The sequence below is a fragment of the Pezoporus flaviventris genome, unplaced genomic scaffold (assembly GCF_033815535.1).
Source record: "Pezoporus flaviventris isolate CSIRO_AGI_PZ_B2104156 unplaced genomic scaffold, CSIRO_AGI_Pfla_v1 ptg000002l, whole genome shotgun sequence".
Taxonomy (NCBI): domain Eukaryota; kingdom Metazoa; phylum Chordata; class Aves; order Psittaciformes; family Psittacidae; genus Pezoporus; species Pezoporus flaviventris.
In genome coordinates, this window is record NW_026892550.1 from 42,760,368 (window position 1) to 42,785,788 (window position 25,421).

Here is a 25,421-nt window from a genome sequence, read left to right on the forward strand (position 1 = left end):
TTCCATTATTCTGCTTAAGAATGTATTGTAGCAAATTAGTGTTGTGGCTTCACCAAAATTTTGAGAGGATATATTGTAGTTGAATAATGCACTGATTCTCCTAAGGCACTTTTGAGTTAAACCAAATTTTTACCCTGTCTGACAAATAGGACAATTAAATGTCTGACTTGAATACCAAACAACATTCCTAATAAACCTGTCTCAGGAGCCAGGAAATTACAAAGGTAGCTCAAAGTTTAAAGGCTGGGTTTTACTGAGCTGCTAGAAGTTTTGTGTCTTCACCAGTGTCTACAAAACTGTATGAACTGTAGGAAAAAGAGTAGGTGAGTTCTTAAAAATACCTGTTGGTATGTAGAAATTGTCCCTATTGAATCACTTGAGTTTACTGTGACCTTACTACTTAGCATACTGCAATTGTAGTGTTTAGTGTATATTTAGTTAAACTCAGTCATTGCTGAGAATTTTCTTGCATTTGGTCACCTCCCATCTTCATTTTCATGTTCAAAACCTTACTTTACAAATAGTACTGCAACATTTGTGACCACCAAAGAATGTTGATGGATTTTTCCCACCTCAAATAATGTTTAAGTGCTCTTCCTTCTGGTGAGTGATAGGGAAGATGCTGGAATGGATAAGATAAACCAATTTTAATGCTCTCTAGGGCATAATTACATTTCTTTATTCCATCTTTTACCTGGCTGTAAACACCTGGTCTTCAGCTGTGTGCCTCACGTTATAATTTGTAATATTTAATTATAAATTAATTTATAATTTAGGTTATAATTTAGTTGTACCGTTTATGAAATCACAAACATACTGTGATCTGCTGTATTACCCTTCGATCTAGTGTTTACCCCTAAATTTTTAACTAGTTATGTTCACTTCACCTGGACCAGACATTTAATAGTACTCTGAAGGCTAATGATTTATTTTTGGGTTTATATCTTCATTTACAAATCCTTAATTTGCTTGCAAAGGACAATGTATGACTGTCACAGAACAATTAACAAGTATCAGTTTTGGATAATTGTTGTGGACCGTTATGAACATCCCATAGAGACCTGTGGTTTGAATATAATTCTCATTGCTGAGTCTGATGTCTTCACTCAAACAAAGCTTTCTTTGAAGTTCATGCAATTTTTACTCATAGAAGAAGAATGGGACAGGATTCCTGCCATGTTCATTCTTTCTACTCATACTGCCATCTTAAGTAATAATAGTTAGATGTGGGTTTCTGTAGTTATATGGAGAGTATTTGAAAATTGGGCATAATTATCTAATATTACTAAAGATTTATTTTAGCAGTCAGAAGAGAATGTATTTGGAGACAGCTAGTCTCATTCATCACAGTTAAAGGATGAAAAATATATTTATCTTGAGGAAGGGACATCCAAAGTGCTGTATTTCTGGACAGAGCATTGTATTCTCAAATAATTACTTATCTCATATAGTTTATATAAAATGTAATTGCTAGCAGCTTGCAAATTCATCAGATGTTAGGATTTACTATTAAAGGGTATTTTATGAGAAACTTGTGATCAGACAGCAAGTGACTGCTTCCCAGAAGCCGCACAAAAAGTGCCCATTATCTGGCCTTCTCTAAGAGTAGAAGTTCATGTTGAAACTGTTTTGTCAGGCTGCTAAATTTTAACTTATTTCATTGCTCTTGCATTTCTGTGTACTTTCAGGAAGTATTTACCTGATCTCAGCTCTTGGCCACCTGACACATTCTGTGCTCTTCCTGACCGTTTCTGCACGGGATGGGGGTGGCCTTTCCTCTGCCACCAATGCAGCCATCACAGTAAACATCCTTCAGACTGCTTTGGCCCCTGCCATATTTGAGAGATCCCGGTATGCGTTTTCTGTTCCTGAAGATGCACCTGAAGACAGCCCAGTTGGCTCTGTAAAGGCCAGAGAGCCTCCAGGTAAGTTGCATGCTCAGTCAGAGATTGCATTGAAGTTAGTTTTTTAATGTGACCATTAACTGTAAATACCTGCAGGTAATTTTTTTTAAGCTTTCATATTATTCATTCAGGCTGCCAAGCATTAAATAGTATTTACTGTTGGTGTTTACAGCAACTGGTGTAATCGCTGCTGTATCAGGATGTCCTTTTGAAAAGACTGAGATTCATGGTACTCTCCTTGGTGGTTCATGGGGGTTGGCAACTGCCTCCAGTTTCTTCCAGGTGGATTTCTGTAATTGCAAGTGGGGAGACTGGGAGCATGTTGTGAAAGTGTGAGGAAGGATCTGTATGATGGTGTGGCTTCTGTTAAATCATTAGCCATGTGAGAAAAATCTCAGAGCAATACTCATGCCTAGAAAGTATTCAGAAGCTTCAGAGAATCTTGACAGCCATATATATTTGTTTCCTATGCAGAACAGTGGGAGCCATAAGTCCACATACCAACTTAATGATGGATCTATACTTGTAAGGTGGTAGAGGCAGAGGTTTTATGTAAGTTTAATTAGTCAGGTCCTCCTCACTAACTTTCCTCCTTTTGGAAGGACAGTGCATTGACCACTGTCCTCAGGGTGAGGTAGCATCTGCAGAGTGGCCTTTGTAATAAGCCTGAACCTTTAAACAGCTTTTGCTTTAGGTAGCGTCTGATGTATAAGAGTAATAACAATGGTTTTCCATGAACAGTAAGTTCAGTAAAATTAAGTTTGTTCAGAGAACAGCCAGCTGTTTCATTCCTTCATATAGTGAAGTGTGTAGTGAAATTAATCACATAAGACTAATTTATAGATGTGGGTTACTCTCTATATTTTAGATCAGAGAAAACCAAGAGGCTATTATACTATTTTCCCTCTAGAGTTTTATCATACCAGTGAGATGAAAATCAAATGCTGCATAAATGGGCAAACTATATACAATCACATTTTACTGAAGAGCTCCAGCAGCAGGGAGAAGGAAGCGTAAAAAGGCCAAAGAAGTCAAATAAACATTTGTGTAACTTATATTTATTCCACTGAATTTAACAGCATGCATTCTTTACAGATATGTTCTTACCAATATTAATGTTATCTCTTTCCTCTTTTTTTTTTTTTTTTACGTTTTTGTGTTATTTCCCTTTCTAGATTCTTTAGAAGCCGTTTCTTACAGAATTTCCTCTGGTGATCCACATGGAAAATTCTCTATTGACCCCCAGTTTGGTGTCATCCGCACCCAAAAACAGCTTGACCATGAAACTCAGTCTGTTGCGGTGCTCACCGTTCAGTCACAGCTGGGTAACTCCCCTGTCTACAGTAGCACCCAGGTCAACATATCTGTAATCGATATTAATGACAACCCCCCAGTATTTCTTACCAGATCTGATAAGGTAACTATTTCACATACCCAGCCTCCTGGCACTGCTGTCTACATTGCTCATGCAGAAGACAAAGACAGTGGCTTAAATGGGGCTATCAAATATAGTATTGCAAGCAAGCAGTCAAATCCATTTAGCATTGATCCAAGCCTTGGAGTGGTAAACCTCACCAGGACAGTGTTTGCAGATAAGCAGAGGGAATATACTCTGCATATAGCAGCTGAAGACTGTGGAAGTCCTCCTCTGACTTCTTTCCTGATGTTGACAGTGATTATTGAAGAGCAGAAGATGGGCCCTACTTTGGTTTTTCAAAACTTGGTGTATCAAGTAGAAATCAGTGAAGCTACCTCTCCAGGAGCCAGAATCCTTCAGGTTAAAGCCCACTCACTTGATCTACACAGTGTTACCTCCAAGCTGACATATTCCTTAGAGCCTAGCACGGATTCTATTGCATTTGAAATCAACTCTGATACTGGTTGGCTTTATCTTCGGAAACATTTGAACTATGAATGTACACAGATACTAAGTTTTAGAGCCCTGGTCAGCACCTCTGAGGATGAAAACCTCAGGCAAAATGCAAGTACATCGGTAATAGTTAATGTCCTGGATGAAAATGATAACCCTCCTGTGTTTATGCGTGAGAGCTTCTTCTTTGAAATGGAGGAAAATCCAGTTCCTAGGGGTGTGGTTGGCACCATTACAGCTGTTGACAAAGACTCTGGAAGAAATGGACAACTTTCCTACTTCCTCTTATCTGATGGAAAGTATTTCAAGATGAATTCCAACACAGGTAGCATTTTATGATTTGTGATCTGCTTCATAGTGCTTTTGGAAAGCAGCCTTCCCTAAGGGAATGGGAGTAAAGTGTAAAGCTTTCAGGAACTACTGTGAATCTCTTGGGTTGGTATGTGAATATCCTAACTCAGAGCTTCACAATTTGGGGAATGAAATAAATCTAATACATGTTCGTGGAGAATGAGCTAACCCTTAGGATTTGATTTTTTCATTACTCCATTCTGGTGACTTGGTTGTAAGTTTTAGTGTTTGACTGTAACAAATTAAAAGAAGGAGTTTTGAGTTACAACTTTAGTAGTTCATATGAGGAAATTAATTGCCTGTGATCAAGTACAGTTGAAAAGTGCAAATCAGCCATAAATAACTGTAATGGTAACTATGACATTTGACAGTTACAGTGATTTAAGATATTTGCAGAAAGTTCTGTAAGTTACCTCAAACCTGAGTTCATGTTGTACATGGCACCACAGAAATCAAATTGACTGAGAAAATTTTTTCACAGCACAGGGTGTACCCCGCAGTGAATCCCAAATGTCTTAGTAATAGGTACTTTGTCCACATGGCTCAACACCACTGACCACAGCATGGAGAGCCCAGAGGAAGGGAATCCTGGAAGGAACCCCAGCACTGTAAATAATCCTGTTTAGCAAAATGATATGTAGCAGCAAAGATACGCCATTTAAAATTCCTGTTCACAAATGTCCTGTGCTCAGGGGAAGTGGATAGGCTCTCCCAGAATTTCTCTGTATGAATCTCAAAATAAAATTGCCCTTTCAAAGCAGGTTGCTGTTGAGTACGTTTATGGAAGTTTAAAGGCAAATAGAGTACTAGGGGTTAATGTGGAAGATTTTAAAATAATACATGGTTATCTGTGTGAAGGACTGTGGTCAACCACAAATCTACAGCTATATCGAGTATGGCTGAGCAAATGGAGAGAAGTTTGGGTCAGATTTTTTCACTGGGTTTTCTAGAACATATAGGAGACATAAGGGTTCCTGATTAATATAGAGACATTGTGTTGAGAGCTTCCTAACCTGTGGGTGTAATAAAGGCCATTTGTCAGCAGTTAAAACCCTGTGCTGCTATATTGTCTGCCCTGAAGTGTGGTGAAGAAAAGGCCAGATGAATTTCTTTGGAAGGTCAGCACAGTGTTTTGTACTGTTTTATACCTTTGCTCCGGGGCATCCACTGTGCAGTAAAGAAAGTAATATGGTGCTAAAGTAGAAGGGCAAAGTGACTGACAGGGTGCTTCTGTGGAATGGAGCTTGGAAAGCTGAATTTTTAATGTCAGCCGTAAGATATATCAGAAGACATTTACCATTGTTTCATGTTAAGTATGTAATTGCACGTAGTAAGATGACTGCTAGCATATAATAAATACCCAACTCACTTTCTCCTTCATTTTTTTTTGTTCATCAGGTGAAATCATAAACTGGGTTGCACTGGACCGTGAAAAACAAGCTCACCACCAGCTGACCGTGCTAGTGACCGACCACGGGTCACCGCGGCTCAATGCCACAGCAGCCGTGTACATCACCGTGAGGGACCTCAACGACAACAGGCCCTTCTTCCCTCAGGCGGCACCGGGACACGGGCTGCACCTGAAGGTGGGTGCTGCAGGCGGGATGCGCTGCCTTGCTCCGAGCACCACCCTGTGGCAGGAGCCCAAATCCCCCGTGCTCTGAAACAAAAATCCTGCACTGAGACTCGGATATATTTGGGAATTTCAAAATATGAATTAATGATTACAAAATGATTACAAAAGATTTTATACTGTTAGATGTAGAGGATATATACATGTAATTTTATTTAGTTGTGCTCTAGAATCTCTTTTAATTTCTGACCTCTGAGTCTGCTCAGGTAAAGGCTTTGAATTGGCAATATATGCAGACTATAGATTGCTAGAGCTGGATTATTTACCAGTTCCTGAAACGCTCTTTGTACTACTGTAAATATTAATGAAATGGAAAACAGAGCAACAGCTAAACTCTTGCGTTATGGCAAGGGATTTATTTTAAGACTCACTGTTATCCATGTGTATCTCCAAATTATTTATAAACCGCTTGATGACAGGTTTTGGAAGGTCAGCCACCAGGGACACTTATTACCACTGTCTTCGCAAAAGACCCTGATTCTGGAAACAACGGTGTTGTGTTATATTCAATAGATTCAGGTAAGAATTTAAAGTGTTATCCATAAGAAAAGATACACTGAAGTAGAGTTTTAAAACTAGAGCTTTAGAGGTGCCATGTATACATACAGGATGCTATGTCTGTTTTGTGTCTGTTTGAATAAATGTGGCTCCGTAAATAGGAATCAGGACATCATATGTCTTATGAAGTATTTAAAAAGGTGCAAGCAGTTATCTTTTCTCCCTCCCTCTCTGCCCCATCTTCCCAGGGGTTTGATTGCTTAATTGACAGCTGGCCAGAGAGCACTTAGAAAAGATTAGGGCCATGATCTTGTACTGTACAGTTTAGTATTTCAATTGTTAACATCTTAAAGGAAAAACAATCTCCCTTTTCCCATGACCAATTGAAAATTTTCTAAAAGAATGGTTCATGACAGTCTGAGACAGGGATTGGAAGGATCAGCAGATAATCTGGGCAAACAATGAGGCTTGTGGGTTTTAGCTCATGTTTCACCCTTTGTTTAGCACTGTGTTAGCCTGACATAGGGTGGCCACTTAAAAACACTTCCCCTCTATAGTTTTCCCTGTAATTGCTGCATGTATTGGTTCACTTCTGGGGTAAGCTATGGTATCCAGTTTTGTGTGCAGTGGAATCGATAACAGAGCAGTCCTAAATTGGAACATTAGTGGGACTGGGCATTAATGCTGGTAAGAGATATAGATGTGATCTCTGGTTTTGCCACATACCACTTGCTACAGTTTTACACAAGAGATCTCCATCTGTAACCAATGAGGAAAACGTCTGTTACTTCTGCCCTGCTTTGCTATTGGTTCAAGACAGCAAGAGGTGCCAAGAACAGAACTATTTATTTTATTTCGGTACCTGCTCTATTTACCAGCTTAATGTAATCAATACCTTTTAAGCTTGGTGTTTGTAGTCTGTGGTAATTTGCTCACAAAGTATACTGTTTCATCAGAGCAAAAAAGCATTTCCAGTATTTCCATCCACTCAGTGCATTTCCTCAAGTGTTCTTTTCTGTGTAGGCAAAGCTCGAATATGGACTCAGTTGGTAAAGAAAAAAATATTGCAAAGCTACCTTACTCCTCGCTCTTAAAGAGCAAGGGTATCTGTAGTCTCTTCTTGCCAAGGCTGAAATTACCAAAAGAATCCCATGGATTATGTTATACTGTGTATTTATGCACCCTTTTGACTTCTGTGGAGTAATGGAAGGACTTTAAGATTCAAATCCACAAGGGCCAGGGAGCTAACTCTGCCGTCTTCCAACATGAGATGCTTAAAAAAATGAGACATTTAACAACTCTATTGAAAATTTTGCAGTTGAAAATATTTAGATAATAAAATACTGTAGGGTCGGTTTATGGCTGTGCTATTATTCCCTTAATTTGGATACAAGTGACTGCCTCTTCCAGAGAGAACTGGAGAGAATTATACTTTTCTGCTTTGTGAATAACAATATTTTGCACGAAATTATCTCCCTTAAGAAAAAGGGAATGAGTAATGTGCAATCCTTTGTTTGAAGGATGGTGGCCAGGCAACATGGGAAGTGTCCTTCAGGGGTCTCTGCCTGTCTGTATATCTAACTATATCCCCTTTCTTCAAACAGCACATTGGATGTTTTTTACTGGCTTCACTGTAGAGCCCCAGAGGGGAGTAAGTAAGAGTTCAAATTATAAAAATGACTAGCAACACAAAATATGACTGGTCTTGTAAATGCTGTCTCTAGAAAGAGCAAAAGGATAAAAACAGCAGCAAAAAAAAAACCCACAAACCAACACTAGAAGAGCCCTCCCAGCCTTGGAACGAGATATTTTCCTGATAAACAAATCCAGAAACAGCTGAGCTCCTCTGATACTAATTTTTGTTGTTGTTGTTGTGAGTTGGCTCACAGCCTTTAACATCTGGTCTTGTGTTTCATGGTGAAGTTCTTGCCTGGTTTATATTTAAAATAGTATTTTCAAGTTCTGGGACATTGTTCAGTACTAATATATGAAGAAGAAATATGATCTGATTTACAGCCTTATTTGTTAAACACAGAGAAACCAGGTTAATTGGAGGACTGCATGCAGACCAGTGCTCTTTTCAACAGTTGAGGCACTGCCACAAGACTAAGAGCTGTGTCAGTGTCAGCTGTTGAGCTTGTAAGAGTCGCTCTGTAATTCTTAATGTTCTTGAGACCTTAAAGAAATGCCAAGATAGCAGCAATAGATCAAGCTATGCAGGAGGGCTGATGACTGATGCCAACAAATGACATAAGGAAAAATCTGTTAAAGAACTCTGAGATTTACACAACAGATGAATTTTAACATTCACAGGAGAAGTGTTTCCTTCAAAGTACCCCTCCCTCTTGCCAGAAAATTAAACCAAATCCTCGTTAGACATTCGTGTGTATGGGAATGCATGGTCAATGGCCATACCTCCACTTTTGCATTATCAATGAAAGAGCAACTGAATTCAGAGGGAGGTGGATCTCAGCTATGTGTATTATTCCTTAGTGACACTGCCAATTGCAAAGTGATTTGCCTTCTTTATGACTCTCAATAGCTTGTACTATAGCATTTATAACAAAAAACATTCTGTATTTGTAGCGCATCATAAACTATTCCTTTGTATGTTAAGACTGGCACTGGCAAAGTAGAGGCTTTTACAGTTTTATTTGGACCAATTCTGTGCATACATTAGTACGTGACCACCAGAGTGTTAGGAGAAGCCTAGTTTGCCCTGCTAACACACACAAATTGACAAGTGTTGAACGTATGTCAGTGGACAAGTACTTGTTCTCCAGGGTGATTTGCAAGCAGCATGCAGAGAGCATTTCTAGACTTGCAAAAGGCTGTGTTTCTGCAGCAGCCCCCTGGTATTCAAGCTCTTTGGGAGACATGGCTTCTTAGTGCAAAAAAAGAGATAAAAATTGCAAACACTTTCACAGTGGGAGTCCCAAGGAGTTCTGGTTTTACACAGTATCTCTTTCCAGAATTATCAGATTTTTCTGTCACTTTTGGCGCCACCAAAATATGCACAAAACTGACTGTTTCATGCAGTATTAGGATTTTAATGGAGTTGTGGACTCTGGTGAGTAACACTATTGGTAATTCCTGACCAGCTCTCTTTTATTCAGAAAAGTAGACTCTGACCATTCCTTTTTCCTGTCAAATAAGCTTCAACTGCCTAGAAGTTCCAGCTCTGTTCCACTACATGAAACAAAAAACCAAGTATCAGTCTTTATGCTAAGAGTTACTGACTATCCTCGTCACTCCTGAAACAAGGATGAATCCTCATAGCCTCATGCTCAGATTGCAATTACACACTGGGAATGTTTTTGTTCTCTGATTATTATACTTTAAGTGATTTTTTATTTTTGGTTCAGTTTGGTAACTGAAGCTTTATTTTGGTAGAAAAATGAAGGGAATAGTAGCCTGTTAACTGTTTTCTTGTTCTTGTTAGTTCTCCCTATCGGTTATTTTAAATGTCAGTTTTAGCAAAATGTTAAAATTCTATGCATGCAATTCACATTATGTGTTCTGTTTTTCATATCTCCTCTGCCTTTTGCTTAGCTGGGATTTTGTGCTGTGAAACTCTATATGGAACAAAATAGCGTATCTATGAATGTAGACATACTGTTGGGACCTAAACCAGGAAAGTAACCAAAAGCTATTTATGAAAACAGTAATATAGCACCGTTAATATTTCGAAACTATCATGAAAAATGCAGAGTGCGGGACTGTCTCATCCAATATAATTGTGTCTACATATTATTTCCTTTGTCGGCAATTTCCTTGTTACATTCCAGACTGCAAGAGTCAACCCAGAAGGGACTCATGGAGCATTAGGAGCCGATAGTTAGTCAAAAATAGCAGAACAATATTTGAAAACCCCTCATGTTTGTTGATTGTGAACCCCCTGTTTTGTAGCTGGTGTACCCAGTATTGTTTTCAGATTGCACAGGTGCAGATATTTTCCAGCTGCAGGTGAGGTGGTTGTCTACAAAACCCAACATCTGTATATGCAGCTAACTAATTTGCATGTGCAGATTTGGAGACCATAAACAACTTCATGCTCACTTAGGTGCCTATGGAAATAAAGTTCTTTATGGATGTTTTGTGTACTACATCTGCACTGAATTTATTTTTACCACAGCTGCTTATTAGAATTGCAGCTGTTATGCTGCATGACTTTAACCCACTAGCACACCTTATTAAAACTCCACATAACAAAAGGGTGTTTGCATAGTGTTCTAAGAGAGAAGCAGTAATGACAAATTCCATTTTCTCAGTTTCTGGTAAGGTATACCAGGTAATAGACACTTTCCCATTTCACTAAAAATTTGAGAGTAATTTGTGTTGCATTTCTTGAAAATGGGGGAGATGGAAGTCAGTCTCTTTCCCCAGTAACAAGTGATAGGATGAGAGGAAAGGGCTTCAATTTCTGCCAGGGGAGGTTTAGATTGGATATTAGGAAACATTTCTTCATGTAAAGGGTTGTCAAGCTTTGGAACAGGCTGCCCAGGGAAGTGATTGAGTCACCGTCCCTGGAGGCATTTAAAAGACATGTAGATGTGGCACTCTGGGACATGGTTTAAAGGTGGACTTTGTAGTGTTAGGTTAATGGTTGGACTCAATGATCTGCAGGGTCTGTTCCAACCTAAATAATTCTGTGATTCTAAGTCACAAAGAGCTGTTTACTCTTCTATGGTAGAATTTTTCTTTGCAACTCTAGCCTAAATGTAATATGATGTACCTTCAAGTAGTAATTTTAATTAGAAGTCGCTTGTTATTAGCATGCAGCCAGTCTTTGATGAAGGATGTAAGCATAATTTCCAAAATTCACAAGTTACTCTGCAACAATGTACTGTAAGATTTTAGCTACCACCAGTAACCTCTCGGTTCAGAGCACAGACAGGGCAGGTGGCATCCCTGCAGTTATGGTGTCTTAGAGGTGGCTAGGGCTCTTTTCTGACCTGTAGTCTATGAGGGACATGAGCCAGCTGTATGCCCAGCATTACTTACTTGACCATTCATGCCAGTGTAGGGACTTAGTTTTTATTCTGGCCCTGCCTGCAGCTTTTGTTGGAAGTAGGAGTATCAATCCTGAGGTGTCTGCTGCTCTCAGTGGTGTGAATAACAATGGTATAAAACTGAACAGTTGCTTTAGTACTCCATAGTGTTTCTCTCTGTCGCTCTCTAAATCCTGAGTGTTTTATAATAACTATTTACTCAAAGGAAGAAAGGTGATCCAAATGAGCCACAAAGAGCTGCCATGAGTGCAGCGGGTTCTCTTTCCTCTGTGTCCTGCTCTTTCTTACTAATTACAATGTTCAGTACTGTAGAGGAAAGCTGAAGAGATCTGCAGTAACTCATACCCATTTTATCCCCTAGAACAGGATAAAGGATACTTCCAGATTGATGCTGTCAGTGGGGAGATAAGAACAACCTGCTTTCTGTCACATGCTGAGAGATCAGACTACAGAATTATGGTCACAGCCAAGGACCAGGGAATGCCTTCACTTCAAGGACATGCTGCTGTTTATGTCCAGGTACTTATTTATGCTGTACAGATAGAAGAGTTATGTTAGATACTTAGTTTCTTTGAAAATAAAATAAAAATTGGGGGGGAGAAGCTAGGGGAAAAAGCTGAAGAAAGAAAGAGGTTCAAAATTACAAGCACCTTGAATCATGGTAGTTTAGCTATTTTTCTGTTGAGGGAGAAAATGAGGGCTGACTCATTTTGATTTGTTAAGAGTGCACAACAGCATTCTGGATTGTCTTGCAAGTAGATGATGTTTGTGCTTTAGTAGAAGGTCATTATGAACACTGGAAAAGAGTAGGAAAATACTTTGTCTCTGTAACCCGGTATAAAGATAGCTCATTCTTTTGTGCTGGTTTATACAGGGCTGCTCTGCATGGGAGTGTGAAATCCAGCGTGTGCTCCTTCCACAGCCAGCCACCTGCTGTTCATTGAGCCGCAGTGGGGCTGCTTTGTCCAGGCTGCCTGTGTGCTCCTTTATGAGAGGTTGAATGTCACTGAGGCTGCTATTTTCATGTCACCCAAAAGCTGGTTTGTTTTGGATAGCTTGGGGAAAAGAAAAAAAAAAAGCTTCAGTCAAGACAAGGCAAATGCAGTTCCCACAGTGGAAGAGATTCTTTCATTTTGAAGCATTAACTTGGAACACTGCAGCAATCTGTAATGAATGAAACCCTGTAATGATATAAACAACCCTCAAAAATCCCCAGCTATCTCTGTTTGGCAAGCTGCATAACTACTGTGCCTTCTTTGTCACATCTGTCCCTGTCAGGCTGTCCTATGTCAAAGGCAATTGAAGTGCTTCAGAGTAGGGGCAGAGATAGCAATATTCAAGTCATCTCGTCTTCAGACCCTGTTATTAAGGGGGTGAGAGAGTCTTATTAGTTCTTTTAATGTAGGAATGCAAAACAGTTACGAAATGACATGGAGCATGTTGAGCTTGTTTTCTGGCTTTGAGGCATGCTTAGGATCAATATAGTCACAAAAAAATAAACTATTAAGGAAAAAGAAATAATTATACTATTTGTAATAACAATGGGAAAGTATTGAGGTCTTTGTGCTTTTGTTTCAGATAATCCCACTTCCCAATGGGAGATCTGTCTTCTCTCAAGATTTCAAGCACTTTATCATACCTGAAAATTTTAGACCTGCGCAAGTGTTGAATGCTCTGAAGTGGCCTGATAATCATCTAACTGCCAATAGGAAACTGCATTTCAGTATTGCCAGAGATGATGATGACGATGATATTCATTTTGAAATAGACAGCTTGACAGGAGACCTTTATCTTTCCAAGGAACTTGACTATGAAACAGCTTCGCACTTCCTTTTGCAAGTTATTATAAAGGATTATAATAATAATCCTCCACAGAATAACACTGTTTTCCTAAGTATTGATGTAGAAGATCAGAATGATCATTCTCCTTTTTTTCAAGATGACTTTGTAGTGATTGGCATAGAGGAAAATGTACCTATTGGCACTCTGGTTTACACATTCAATGCAAAAGATGGAGATGGCAGTTTTCTGAACAGCAAAATACAGTATTTCCTAGAAATTAGTAACATGGGTGAAAATCTATTTCATATTCACCCTTTGTACGGCACCTTGACCACAGCTTTTGCACTGGACAGGGAGATTATTCACTCTGTGGTCCTTACAGTGTCTGCAACAGACCAGGCAATAAATCTGAGTGATCGCAGGCTTGATTCTCTGGCTGTGAAAATTGTTATTTTAGATACCAATGACAACAGTCCCAGTTTTACATCTTCACCTCTATCCTATGTCATGGAGGATGTGGAGGTGGGCTTCCTTGTGCACCGCATAATTGCAAAGGATCTTGATGAGGGAAGAAATGGACAAGTTACATTTCACATTGTTTCAGGCAATGAAAACAAAGCATTTGTATTGGATAAAATCACAGGTACTGTAACTACTGTTCTCTGGAGTTTCTTGTGTGCTTTTCACGGTAATATTTGGGAGTACATACAATGCCATGTGCATGAAATACCACATTTTGATGGTACTTACTGTCCTCAGGGGTGATAACTTTGGGCAGAGCGCCACACAAGCATGGCAGTACTACGTGTAGTAGGCAAGCTCGATGATGCTCAGCTCAGAAATTGCCACATGACACTGTTATTGTGTTGTGTAGATGTTCTGGAGCACCTTCCAAACAGCACATTAAGGAATGTGGGAAGAACGTGTGTGCAGTGAAATGCTTCATCCTCATTTTTGCATGCTGCTCACATATATTGCTATACATACACACAGGGAAAGGCAAAGTCAAGATCAAGGAGTGTGCATTACACTGTGGTGGAACATGGTTGGTGGCAGCTCAAAGTGCTGATGAATTTCATCAGCCCTCTGAAATTTTCTCACTCCTGAATGAATTGTGCAGCTATTATACCATCTGCGTGCAAATGCAGATCTCGCCCTAATGGTTGCAGTATTTTCTGGTTCTTACTCTGGTTTTGAATACATTAGGGGATATAGCTGAGGCTGATTTGTAGAGCTCCTAATTGCATAACTTATGTACTAAAGAAGACAAATATTTAAGTTAAAAATATTTAAGTTTAATATTTAAGCTAAAAAGTTGAGACCGAAGTTAAATAAAAAGGAATCTCTGAACTTCACTTGAATATTCTGTGAATCTTAGTTTTCCCTGATGTCAAAATGAGCATTTCTGGGCAAATTGTCAGCCTAATCACATGTAATGATTGACTTCAAAGTCTGGAAGCCGTGCTGCAGTGCCACGGCATGCACAGTGATGCTACCACTGAAGCTGTGAGTGCTGGAACAACTGGGATCCTAACCTGGATCAGAATACTTTTTTAATACCTTCAGAATACTTTATAAATAACTTCTTTCTTTATAATAGGACTCTTAACTACAGCCCAGCTTCTGGACCGTGAGACTCAGGAGTGCTACAATTTGACAGTCATAGCTCTTGATGATGGCAGCCCAGCTCTCTCTGCCACACAAGTTCTAACCATCATTGTTGTTGATGTTAATGATGAGACCCCGATATTTCTGAAGCAACTTTATGAGACTGCAGTTCATGAAAACCAAGATCCAGGGCAGTTTGTCATAAAGGTGGAAGCTGTGGACAGAGATGCAGGTAATTTCTGTCCTTTTGCTATTAATTTCATTGTGGACTGTAGTAGATCTATCAAATCTTGCTGCCTGTTCTGCTTGAGCATACAGCTGTTGTGATTTACCCAAGGTATATATCACTTTTGAGTGATACATACCTTGATATATTGATCTCAAAACATGGCTTTTGCTTCAGGCCCTCAACCTTTATTCAGGTCTTGGAGGCATTTGAACTTGCACACTGGGGTAGTTTCAGCTGTGACTGGTAAATTAAGTGTAAACTGTACACTTGCAAGATGCAGAGTAACTCAGTGTACTATGCCTTTCATGTGAAGGTAGCCGGCGTGCTCTGGTTATAAGCCAGCAAGCAATGCTTAGCTGAGTTAAAGTTAATATTTGAACGTTTTGTTGCTCTCAATCAGAACATTTTGTGTAGTTATAAAACGGTTTGCTAGACAAGAATTCTGGTTTTGTAAGAGACCCTGCAAATATGCATTAATCTTTTCTGACCAGAGAGGGGCACTGTCATCCAAGATTTTCCAGCTAGTTGCGCTCTGCCGGGATCGTGGAACCGCTCTGGATTTCAAATGGGATTTTACATACATAATGATGTTAATGGACTGCTTTTCAAACATATGCAGAATAGACGAGTAAGAAGAGGTGGTTCATACGCTATTTGAATCACAGGTAATGACTAAAAGTGAGAGAATCTTTGCAAAGCAACAAAAAAATCCATCTGGCTCTACAACTACCTGCTCTTTTGAAATATCTAAAATGCAGATGATGTTATAGGTAGTCTGTGTGCTGGAGAGAATCTTATCTTAGTAATACCACGCACGGCACATACAGTTGATGTAACATGAAGCAGTTACATGGAGCCTGTAGTTTGCAGGAAAGATAGAATCTGGAAAGAGAATTAAATATTACAGTACTGCTGCAGCTGGCCCAAAGGTGGTCTCAGCTCTGTGAATTACTTTCTTTTTGCTGTGTGTTCACTTTCTGCACATCCTTATAATTGTTTACAGTTGTGCTACCCAAGAAATAAGTAAAACAACAGATCTCGTTTGCAAAATAGTTTTCTGTATTCAGTAACGTTTGTCATTTTAATGTAGAGTATGTATTGATTGCAAAAAGCTGATGTGAGCTCACTGGAGGTGCTGTACAGAAGAGACATTTCCCCACAAGTATGTAAAGTATTTAGAAATTAAGAAGCGGGGGGGGGGGGGGTGTAGCTCTTCAATGAAAATCCTTGTGACAGCTGAGCAGCATTACAGTCTACCTCTGGATCTTGCTCTTCCAAGTATTTTCTTTCTTTTGTGGATCACACTATATATATAAAAATTTGCAAGATAATAGAGAAAATAAGTAGGAATTTGCTTTATTTCCTTTCCCTCCTTTCTCTATCCCTTATATTTATTTATTGCACATCTTGTGGGAAATACAGCAGAGGAAAATGTGGGGAGCCGCTAGGAGGAGGGCCCAGGGCCGGCTTGGCTGGGTGGAGAGGAAGGGCATTCCAAGTGTACTGGGTGGCACAGTGTGCGCCTGCCTGTATAGACGCTCTGGGCTGCAGCACTGTTGTGGCTGATGGCTCCTTCCTGTCTTTTTCTAAATGCATTTTTCAGTAACCACAGTCCTTCTGTTGACTTTTTTTTTTTTGCTCACATTTGGCTAATTTGGCCCCTGTCATGTGGATGTAACAGCATAGTTCCAAACAAATGCTGAAGTGATGCTCCTAAGGTAAGAAAACAGGGTTTATGTAGGTGTCATATAAGTACAATGCTACTCGCTTTTCTTACATTTTTGGAACTGAATTTTTGAATGAGATGACTCCTCTCATGGTGGTCTTTATTTTTTTACATCATATTTTTTACTTTATTTGCTCTTTAAATTGCAGTTCACATCCCGTAATGTTTGCATAGTTTTAGTGGATGACTTTCCTGTTATCACAGACCTTTCTGGGTTTTTTACTTCATATGTTCCTTGACTGACCACAGGGAGGAATCATTTTTACTGACAATATCAGCCTTGTGCTATCACTGTGTAATACAGGTAAATAGTGGGGTAAAAAAATTGCATGGGAAATCAAAGATATCTGCAGCATATTAAAGATAGTTCAGGGGTTTGTCTTGAGATATGTCTTTGCAGAAGCTCTGAATGGACTGAAATAGCATTTGTCAAGGTCTGCTTTTAAGCTGATGTGGACCTCTGTGGTTTAGTAGTTATGTCTGGAGCCTTAGGAGGAAAGTCTCAGAACGTTAAAAGGGACTGCTGACTTAGAGTTATGGGACAGGGCATGCTGCCATTCACTAGACATTTTGTCTTGCTCAAATTTATGGATTAGTGTAGTCTTAAAAACACTTGTATTATAAAGATGAGACTTGAGCCTAGATTTGGGACGGGGAGACCTTGCTCCCATTGCTTCTTCACTGGTGTTGGAATGATGTAATGCCACAGCTGCTGCTTTTGAGAAGCTGTGGGAGCACAGGGATTGCTGGTGCTGTGGCGAGGGAACAGGAAAGGGGCTGAAGCTTTTCTCTGGCTGCTGCTCAGACACCATGCATCCACCCTGCCATTTTGCCTGCAGGGAAAGGGGTCCTGCAAGGAAGGGGCTTAGCTCCTCTTCGAGCTTGTAATGCAGGGTAAGAATTGTTTGTTTCTAATTTCAGTGTGTAATTTTAGCCCCCAAAGGTGACTAGCGTTACTGAATAATTTACCAACAGGTTGGACCAAGTGCAGACTTGTCAGCTGTTATGCCGTGTTATGTGAATGCATAGAGTTGTCATGCTCCTCTCTTGGGCAGGGTGTGCAGGTTTCTCCTGCTGCTAGGTGTGTGCTCCTAGCAGCTGACTATGGGAAAGAAGGCAATAAGTGCTTGGTAGAGAAATCTAATTAAGGTGTCACATATCTGTGTCCTTGAAGGGTTAAAAGTTTAATTTCAATAGCATGTGAATAGTCAGCTTGGGTGGCACCTGTGTGTTTTTTGGCACTGTCTGTAAATAATGGCCATTGTGAAATCTGCAAGTGAAGGCACTGGGTTGAAGCAGTTCAGTTGCAGCAGACCAAAGGCTAATAGTTAGTATCAGCTCTGCAATGTCATGTGTCCTATTTTTCCCCATCTGTAGCATATTGGTGAGTAATAATAGATAAATGCAGGCAGAGTTCATAAAAATAGTTGTTTCTAAATTGTTTCTAATAGTTGTTTCTAAAAATAGTTGAATGGTATCCAATATGGGCAGATCAAGGAGTGTGTGTTGGTAACCTTAAACTTTCAAGATGTTCTCCTTGATTGTCGTTACTGCTGTGATTTTTCTCCTTCCTGCTAGAAAGCTGGAAGGATTTCTGTAACTTATTTTTCCTTCTGCTGTGTCTTGTATGAGTATGTCCTTCCTTTGACTTCATTTAGGTGCAAATGCATTTACAGTAGTAATTCTCTTAATCAAATTTTGTCAACTAGTTAGCAAAGCTATTCAAAGATAAACAAAGGAAATCATGGATGTTAAAAACTGTAGGCTCTGTTTCTTCTCTCATGCTGGTATTTCTCCACCAATTCCAGCACAGATTGTCCTGGTTTTGACTGCAGCAAAGAACAGGCAGGCAGTGTTTGACTGAGTAGCATGTTTCATATGACTAGAAGTGGTGTAGTTTTCCAGGTGCGCCAACTGTCCCTACCCTACTAAAAGACTGATTGTTGGTTGGGAAAACACAGAGTGATTGAATGAAATGTAGAAAAAATTGAAAGAAAAATAAAAACCACAATAGTACAAGCCCTTCAAGTATAATGTAGGATTAAACTCACTAAAATTAATATTCTAAGTGTGATGGAGATGACATTGTACTTTCCTCAGGAGGGTGATGAAACTAGAAGAAATATGAAAGAAATTATTTTATAACCATAATAGGTAAGAATGTGGAATCATATTTCTTGTTCAATTCAGGCAACTTTGAAAGAAATGTTTTCAAAAGCCTGTACAGTTTTACCCTATTTCCTAGAGAAAGACAGGAAAGCTAATATCCCTGTGCTATGTACAAATGGTAGGTATGATTAAGAACTGAATGGAATTGGCATTCAGAAAAACTTGGAGGGAAGGAAACTATTTAAGCCTCCCCTTCTGGAAATCCTGCACGACTTTATAAACCCAAGCAGTATCATTTCAGAGACTGCTACAAGTGGGAGCAGTCTAAAAGGTCTGAGATGAACATTCCCATAGCACACCAAATTGGCTTTTCTGTTGCAGACAGCTAGGAGCTGGCTAGCCCGTGAGACCTGATGGGGCTTAGACATCTGCCTGCTCAGTATAATGAATACTTAGAACTGGTGGTCATGCCAAGAAGTGGATGTTTTTTCAGAATATTTATACTATTCAGTGTTGTACTGTATAGAGGTTCTTGTGTTGCCTCCGAGTGAAGTTAAGTGGAGAACCAGAGCAGCCCAGTACTCTGCCTGACATCCTGTTGAGAAATAAACTAACTACCTTGGGAAAGCAGACGACAAATGTATCAATTGCGCTAAGTTAATGCTCTCTTGCATCATGTTAATATGTCAGCTTCTTTGGAGGCATGCCCTGAGTGCCTAGAAATGTTGTTGGGGTCACTTTGAGTATCTGGAAAAGCTAGGCACAAAGCAGCATCTGGACAAAGATTTCGAAGAACCAGGTTTTGAATTTGTATCTTGTGTGCTAATGAAGAAGCAGTTACTGTATTAAAAATAAGATCATACACATAACCCATGTCCCAGGGAGGAGACGAAAAAAGAGACAAATCTGTTGACCTGAATGTGTGGCTGTGATCTACTAAGACTTCCATTCTGCTTTTAAGGACTGAATTCCCTGCTTCAATATGAAATCTTACCAGGAAATGATTATGAGAATTTCAAGATGAACTCAGATAGTGGAGAACTCGTAACAACTGCATCACTGGACAGGGAAACCCAGGAGGTTTTCCGTATTAAAGGTAACAGTGTGAAATGTCTACAAGTGCCATTAAAATGAGAAGTGAGGATGGGTGTGGTGTCACTATCAGCATTACCCTTTTTCATGCCATCTGAATTAGATGGAAATGGTAAGATTTTCAGGTACAGAAGAGCACTTTTTGCACAGCACAAAGAGCTCTCCTATTCTGCCATTATTAAGGAACATCTCTTGCTGAACCTGCAACCACTGTATAAAATTTGCTTTCTTTTTATTAATCTTAGTTTTGGTTCGAGATAGTGGAACCCCATCACTTTCGAGCACAGTAACAGTTATCTGCACAGTGCTGGATGAAAATGATCACTCTCCCACATTTCTTCTTCCCACCTCTGAGATTTGTATTCCAGAGAATCAAGAGCCTTCTGTCATTTACATTATGCGGGCTGTAGATATGGATGCTGGCAATAATGGAGCTCTGAGATACAAAATAGTTGGTAAGTTATACTCCATCATTTTTGTTAGCATAAATCAGAAAGTATATAAACAGCAGTATCCAAGATTTAGATTTTACCAGGCCTCCCTAGCTCCCATCTTGTCCATATGCTTATTTCGTGTGGAAGAAAAAAAGATTCTTCACCCCTTTGTTAGCATTAATAAGCACTTGCCAGGCATACTTTTAGTCTGCTTTCTGGATTTGAAATAGTACAGAAAAGACAACCAAAAAAACCTACCAAATGCTGGAAGGAGTCATTAATCATGGGGGCATAATTTTGTCCATTTGTTATAGTTGTGGATTTTCTGAATGTCATATGCCCTTGCAAATAAGTACAATAATCTAATTTTATTTGTTAGTTTTATCTGTTTTATTTCATGAGAGCTGCTTTCACTGAGCAATTAGTAATGTCATACTTGGGTTTCATATTGTCAAGCTCTTCCCATGTCTACTGTGTCAATGTAAGCTCCACAGCTGTTCAAAGCCTCCTGCAATATCTTTGCACAAATACAAGTTTGCTGGTCTTACTTTGGTTTGTGGCCCTCAGCAGTATCTCCAATGCAGGCAAATAGCTACTGTGGTAATAGCCAACACATTTTTCTTTGAAGAAACAGTTATAAATTCCTTTATGTGTTCTTGGGTTTAATTTCACAATCTTTTGTGATCCTTAATTGTCTTTCTACATATTATAAAGTAGGTATGCCATTCACTGTTACCAAACACCCTGACTTTTCTGTTGACTGCTTTATTATATCTATTTATACTTGAATAAATGTAAGTTATTTTATATTATTAGTTCTATTTACCTCTCTCTCCCACACCCCCCAAATCAAGACCTTGTACAACTATTCACTTCCAAGAGACAGGTTTGTAGAAGAGAACGAAGAGCAAGTAATTACAACTGTCAGCAATGCTTTATAGGTTTCTGGAATTTGTAACTAAGGTTGGGAAGAGGTCACTTTATGCAGCAGCGTAGTTGCAGGAGATTTTTCTCAAAGCAGCACACCTTATAAGAAGATGCGTACCTGCCAAAATAGCCACTCTGTAAAATGATACGACATTCTGTATTTACTGTCATTGCCACCCACTGATTTAAATGAAATGCAGGTTTTAATTCATATAAGAGGAATAAAAAATGTAAAAGGCACATGAGTGCATCAGCTGTATGAGCAATCTCATCATGTTATTGCAATTAACATAGAAGTATTCACAAGTGATTCTTTTTTTCAAAAGCAATTGTTTGTGACCAGTTTGTTTTTAATGTGTTTGAAAGGTGGAAATGTTGGAGAATACTTCACAGTAAATGTCACTTCAGGAAAACTGCTTGTCACTCGTAGCTTAGACAGAGAAGACATCAGCAGCTTCACTCTTGTAATTGAATGCCGTGACCTAGGAAGTCCCTCAAGAAGCTCCACTGCACAGCTCTATCTAACAGTCTTGGATGAAAATGACCACAACCCATTGTTTGCAAAGACCCAGTATCAAATCTCCGTGAGAGAAGACCTAGAGGAAGGCTCAGCCATCCTGCACCTCTCTGCTTCTGATGAAGATGATGGTCTGAATGGTGAAGTTACATACTCCTTCATTGATGACACCTTTGGAGCATTTGCTATTGACAGTGTAACTGGGTCTATAGTTACTACGAAGGCATTGGACCGGGAGACCAAATCCCAGTATACATTTAGGGCTGTGGCAAGTGACTGTAGCGCACATTTGCCAAGAAGCACCACTGTCAGTGTTGTGGTGCACATTGATGATGTCAATGACAATGATCCCATTTTTTTGCAGAATCCTATCAGGTCCTTTGTGCCTGCTGAAACCCCTGTGAATGAGACAGTAGCCACTGTGCGAGCAGAAGACATGGATCTGGGGTCAAATGGAGCTGTTGTGTTTAGTTTGATGATAGCAGAAACCGCGTTTCAGATCGACGTGAAGACCGGTGACATTATTCTTCAGGAGCCCTTGGCTTCCAAAGACTTCAGTACCCAGCTGGTAGTGATGGCTTCAGATCAAGGTATCTCACCTCGAACAGCCACAGCTATGGTCATCATCTTTACAGAAGAACAAGAGGAGGAGATATCGTTCAGCCGTAGCCTGTATGAAGCAAGCATGCCTGAGAACAGTGCAGCAGGTGGGCATCAAATCCCAATTTGTGTTCTTGAAGTTGCCCATCTCCCCTCGTTTTGGAATCGTAATTGTAATGAAAAGTATAGGGAAGCCTTTTCCCTGTGAAGCAGAAGGGAAAAGTTAATTTGGATGTAGCAAATACCTGTCTGCCCTTTTCCAGTGCACAAGCATGAAAAAGAAGTTGGAGACATTGTTTGGCGCTAGAGTTTGCTGCCCACGTACAGCAGCAATGCTCACAATAAACAGAAGCTCCTTTGACAAAGGTGGTGTGTTTCCACCCCTCAGCCTGGGATGCCCTGAGCATCAGTGGGTTCACTCTTTTAGCAAAATTTCGCTAGCGATCTCAATGCACATAAGCTCAGGCGAGATGAGTGGTGTGTACCAGTTGCAACATGACATTTCTTGGTTTTGCAAAACCCGTCATGAATGGTAGTAGCTTGCAGAGATACTGTAAAACCTTACTGAAAACCTGGACTTTCCAAAAGTAGGAGAATAAGGAGTATGAGGGGTGAAGGGGAGAGGAATTTGGAGGCTGTAGTACATTGTCACTTGGACAGGCTTCTACAGTGTACCTCTAAGTAGAGTCTGCACTGTTGAAAGCTACCTATAGACAAACCAGCTTCAATCACAAGATGCTTACAGACTTATTTTTGCTCCATATTGTGATAAGAATTACTGCTCTACTTTTTATCATTCTGAGACTATTAGTAGTTATATCTCCTGCCAGTTATATATGGCAAGTACCTTTTCCTGCTTCATCCTAATAAAGGGCAGAAAGGAGCACCTTTCACATTTTTTCTGAACACAAATCCCACTGTACAATCGACCAGAAGTATTGTGAGATCTGACCTGCGCTGTATTCTTGATTCAAGCACTGCCTCATAAGGCTAACCTTGAGCAAGTCATTTATCCTCTTTATAGTTCAAATTTCCCTCAGTAAAACAAAAGCAATATTCCTTTGTATCCTAAGGGTATTGTGAGACTAGTGAACTCTTAGATCTTGACTAATAACCTGTATATTTGATTAGGAACTAGTAAAAAAGAAATATGTTAATAAATTTGAAAAACCAATCAATATTCTTGGATAATTATAAACAGAAAAAAGGATGAAAGGTAAAGACTGCTGTTGCGGTAATTACTGCTGTGGTTACTCAGCTGTTGCTTCCTCTGTGCCTGTTTGGGACTAAAAGCCTAATTTTCATCCTTGTATTTTAAGGTAAATATAATGCTGTGAGTATTACTGATGTTTCAATTAACACATCAAAAATAGGCAATAAGGTGAGGTTTGATTATTTATTTTTTTAATTACATTTTTCTTTTATTTTTTTTATTTTTTTAAGCATAGGTGAAATATTTTGGTTTCAGGCTATCTTGAAAAATTTAATCAATCAAAGCACCAAACTAGAGCATCCTTCTAGCTCTTCCCTTGTTTGTCAGAAAATGTGAGATTTTGAAAAAAGCAAAAGGCTTCCAATAGGAAAGAGTAGAGCATGCAGTACACGGGTGGTTAAAACACTACTGAAATATGAAAGGTGTAGGTTCAGGTCTTCTTAGGCAGAGGAGTATTTATTTCCCTTTCACTCTATACTGAACCCTCCGAGTAGGGAGCCTGAAGGATAAATTCTTTAGGGTGCTTTATTTGTTGCTTCTATTACAAATGCAAAAACAAAATTAAAAGAAATTCCCTTAACACATTTGTCCTGCAATTTAAAAAATATTGCTTTTATTCCATTAATTTGAGCACAATTTACAGGTAGTTTTGGACACCATAAAACTGTTTTTTTTTTTTGTGTGAGTGTAAATCACCAACAACCCAAGGCCTCAAAGCCCTGTTTTGCTAGAGTCAACACTGTATAGTGTTTAATTGTGTGTCACTTTGCAAATGAGATTCTGCCCTGGGAGAGGTGCTGCTTCCAGAAGCTACAATTTGGATGCCACAGCAATGTATGTTAAATCTGTCATTTTCTGTCTTTTTTGATAAAATCCATTGAGTGTCAATTGTGGTGATGTCTGGAGCCCTCCATCCTAAATGTCCGGGAAGCAGAGAAAACAGGGTACTCCATAGGTGAGCTCCAGGCTCTCAATTTTGTTTCTCCCTTGCTGCAGCAGCTTATATGCTCAGAAAATATCCTGAGAACCTGTTTGTCAGGCTTCCTAGCAAAGTAAAGACAAGGTCCTGGGGTTTCAGTCTTTTCAGGAGAGATGGGATTAACCTGCATTAAAATTTCCTTCTGGTTAAGGAAAAAATAGTAAGAGGAAAGACAGGTTTTGTTAGGTTTAAAGAAAGAAAATTAAAATCAGGGCTTTATGGCAATAGATAAACTGATCTGATCCTAAATTTTCCTAAGTGTAGATAAAATCTGAGGTCAGACTAGAAAAATCAACCCTGGAATTACAAAATGCCCCAAGAAGCTGAGGTATCAGAATGCCATAGTCACATGTTGTCCCATTCAATCTGTAGAAAATATAAATAATACCCAATTTAAGATGTTTTGATTAAAGAAAATTGAGCAAAGCTGCAGGGTAAACAAGAGGGTTTCATTCCCAAATATTAGTTTGTATATTTAATAAAAGTTTATTTGCTAAGAAGATCATACTTTTTAGAGTATACTCTAAAAAAATGCTTTTTAGAGTATGAGAGATTTTACTAAATACTAATAATTTTTGGCTGGTTTTTTTTAGTACTTTCTTATTTATATAAGCATAAATAAATATCAAATATTTTACATTTCAGGGGAAAAATTGTGATTATAATTAAAACTCTCACAGAAGTTAGCTTATAGAATATATGTGATCCTGGGACCCCTATAAATATGAATGGTACCAGTGTATTTAGTCCAGGGGAGATTTACATTGTGCACTGATTATTTGTAGACCTGGTATTAATAAATGTGACTTTTCCTCCTAATTTTATTTTTCTACCTTAACTAATAGAGTTAAAGTAGAAAGTTTATTTTTAAAATAATCAAAAATCTGAATAGTGTAATCAACAAAAGCCAGAGCCAAGGGTCCTTAGCCTTAATTTA

General features: G+C 39.2%; 1 protein-coding gene across 3 annotated transcripts in view; it reads left to right on the plus strand.

The window, feature by feature from the left end:
• DCHS2 (dachsous cadherin-related 2) overlaps positions 1 to 25,421 on the plus strand; it is a 112,371-nt gene that overhangs the window by 64,993 nt on the left and 21,957 nt on the right. Inside the window, exons 4-13 of one of the 3 annotated variants that reach the window (XM_061476177.1) lie at positions 1,689 to 1,925; positions 3,080 to 4,099; positions 5,524 to 5,711; positions 6,178 to 6,277; positions 11,630 to 11,787; positions 12,847 to 13,693; positions 14,651 to 14,890; positions 19,684 to 19,818; positions 20,060 to 20,269; positions 21,542 to 22,282. In XM_061476177.1, the coding sequence (XP_061332161.1) occupies positions 1,689 to 1,925; positions 3,080 to 4,099; positions 5,524 to 5,711; positions 6,178 to 6,277; positions 11,630 to 11,787; positions 12,847 to 13,693; positions 14,651 to 14,890; positions 19,684 to 19,818; positions 20,060 to 20,269; positions 21,542 to 22,282 (3,876 nt within the window). Of the gene's footprint in view, positions 1 to 1,688; positions 1,926 to 3,079; positions 4,100 to 5,523; positions 5,712 to 6,177; positions 6,278 to 11,629; positions 11,788 to 12,846; positions 13,694 to 14,650; positions 14,891 to 19,683; positions 19,819 to 20,059; positions 20,270 to 21,541; positions 22,400 to 25,421 lie in introns of those variants that run through there. The other 2 variants (XM_061476170.1, XM_061476184.1) reach the window with 2 other exon arrangements.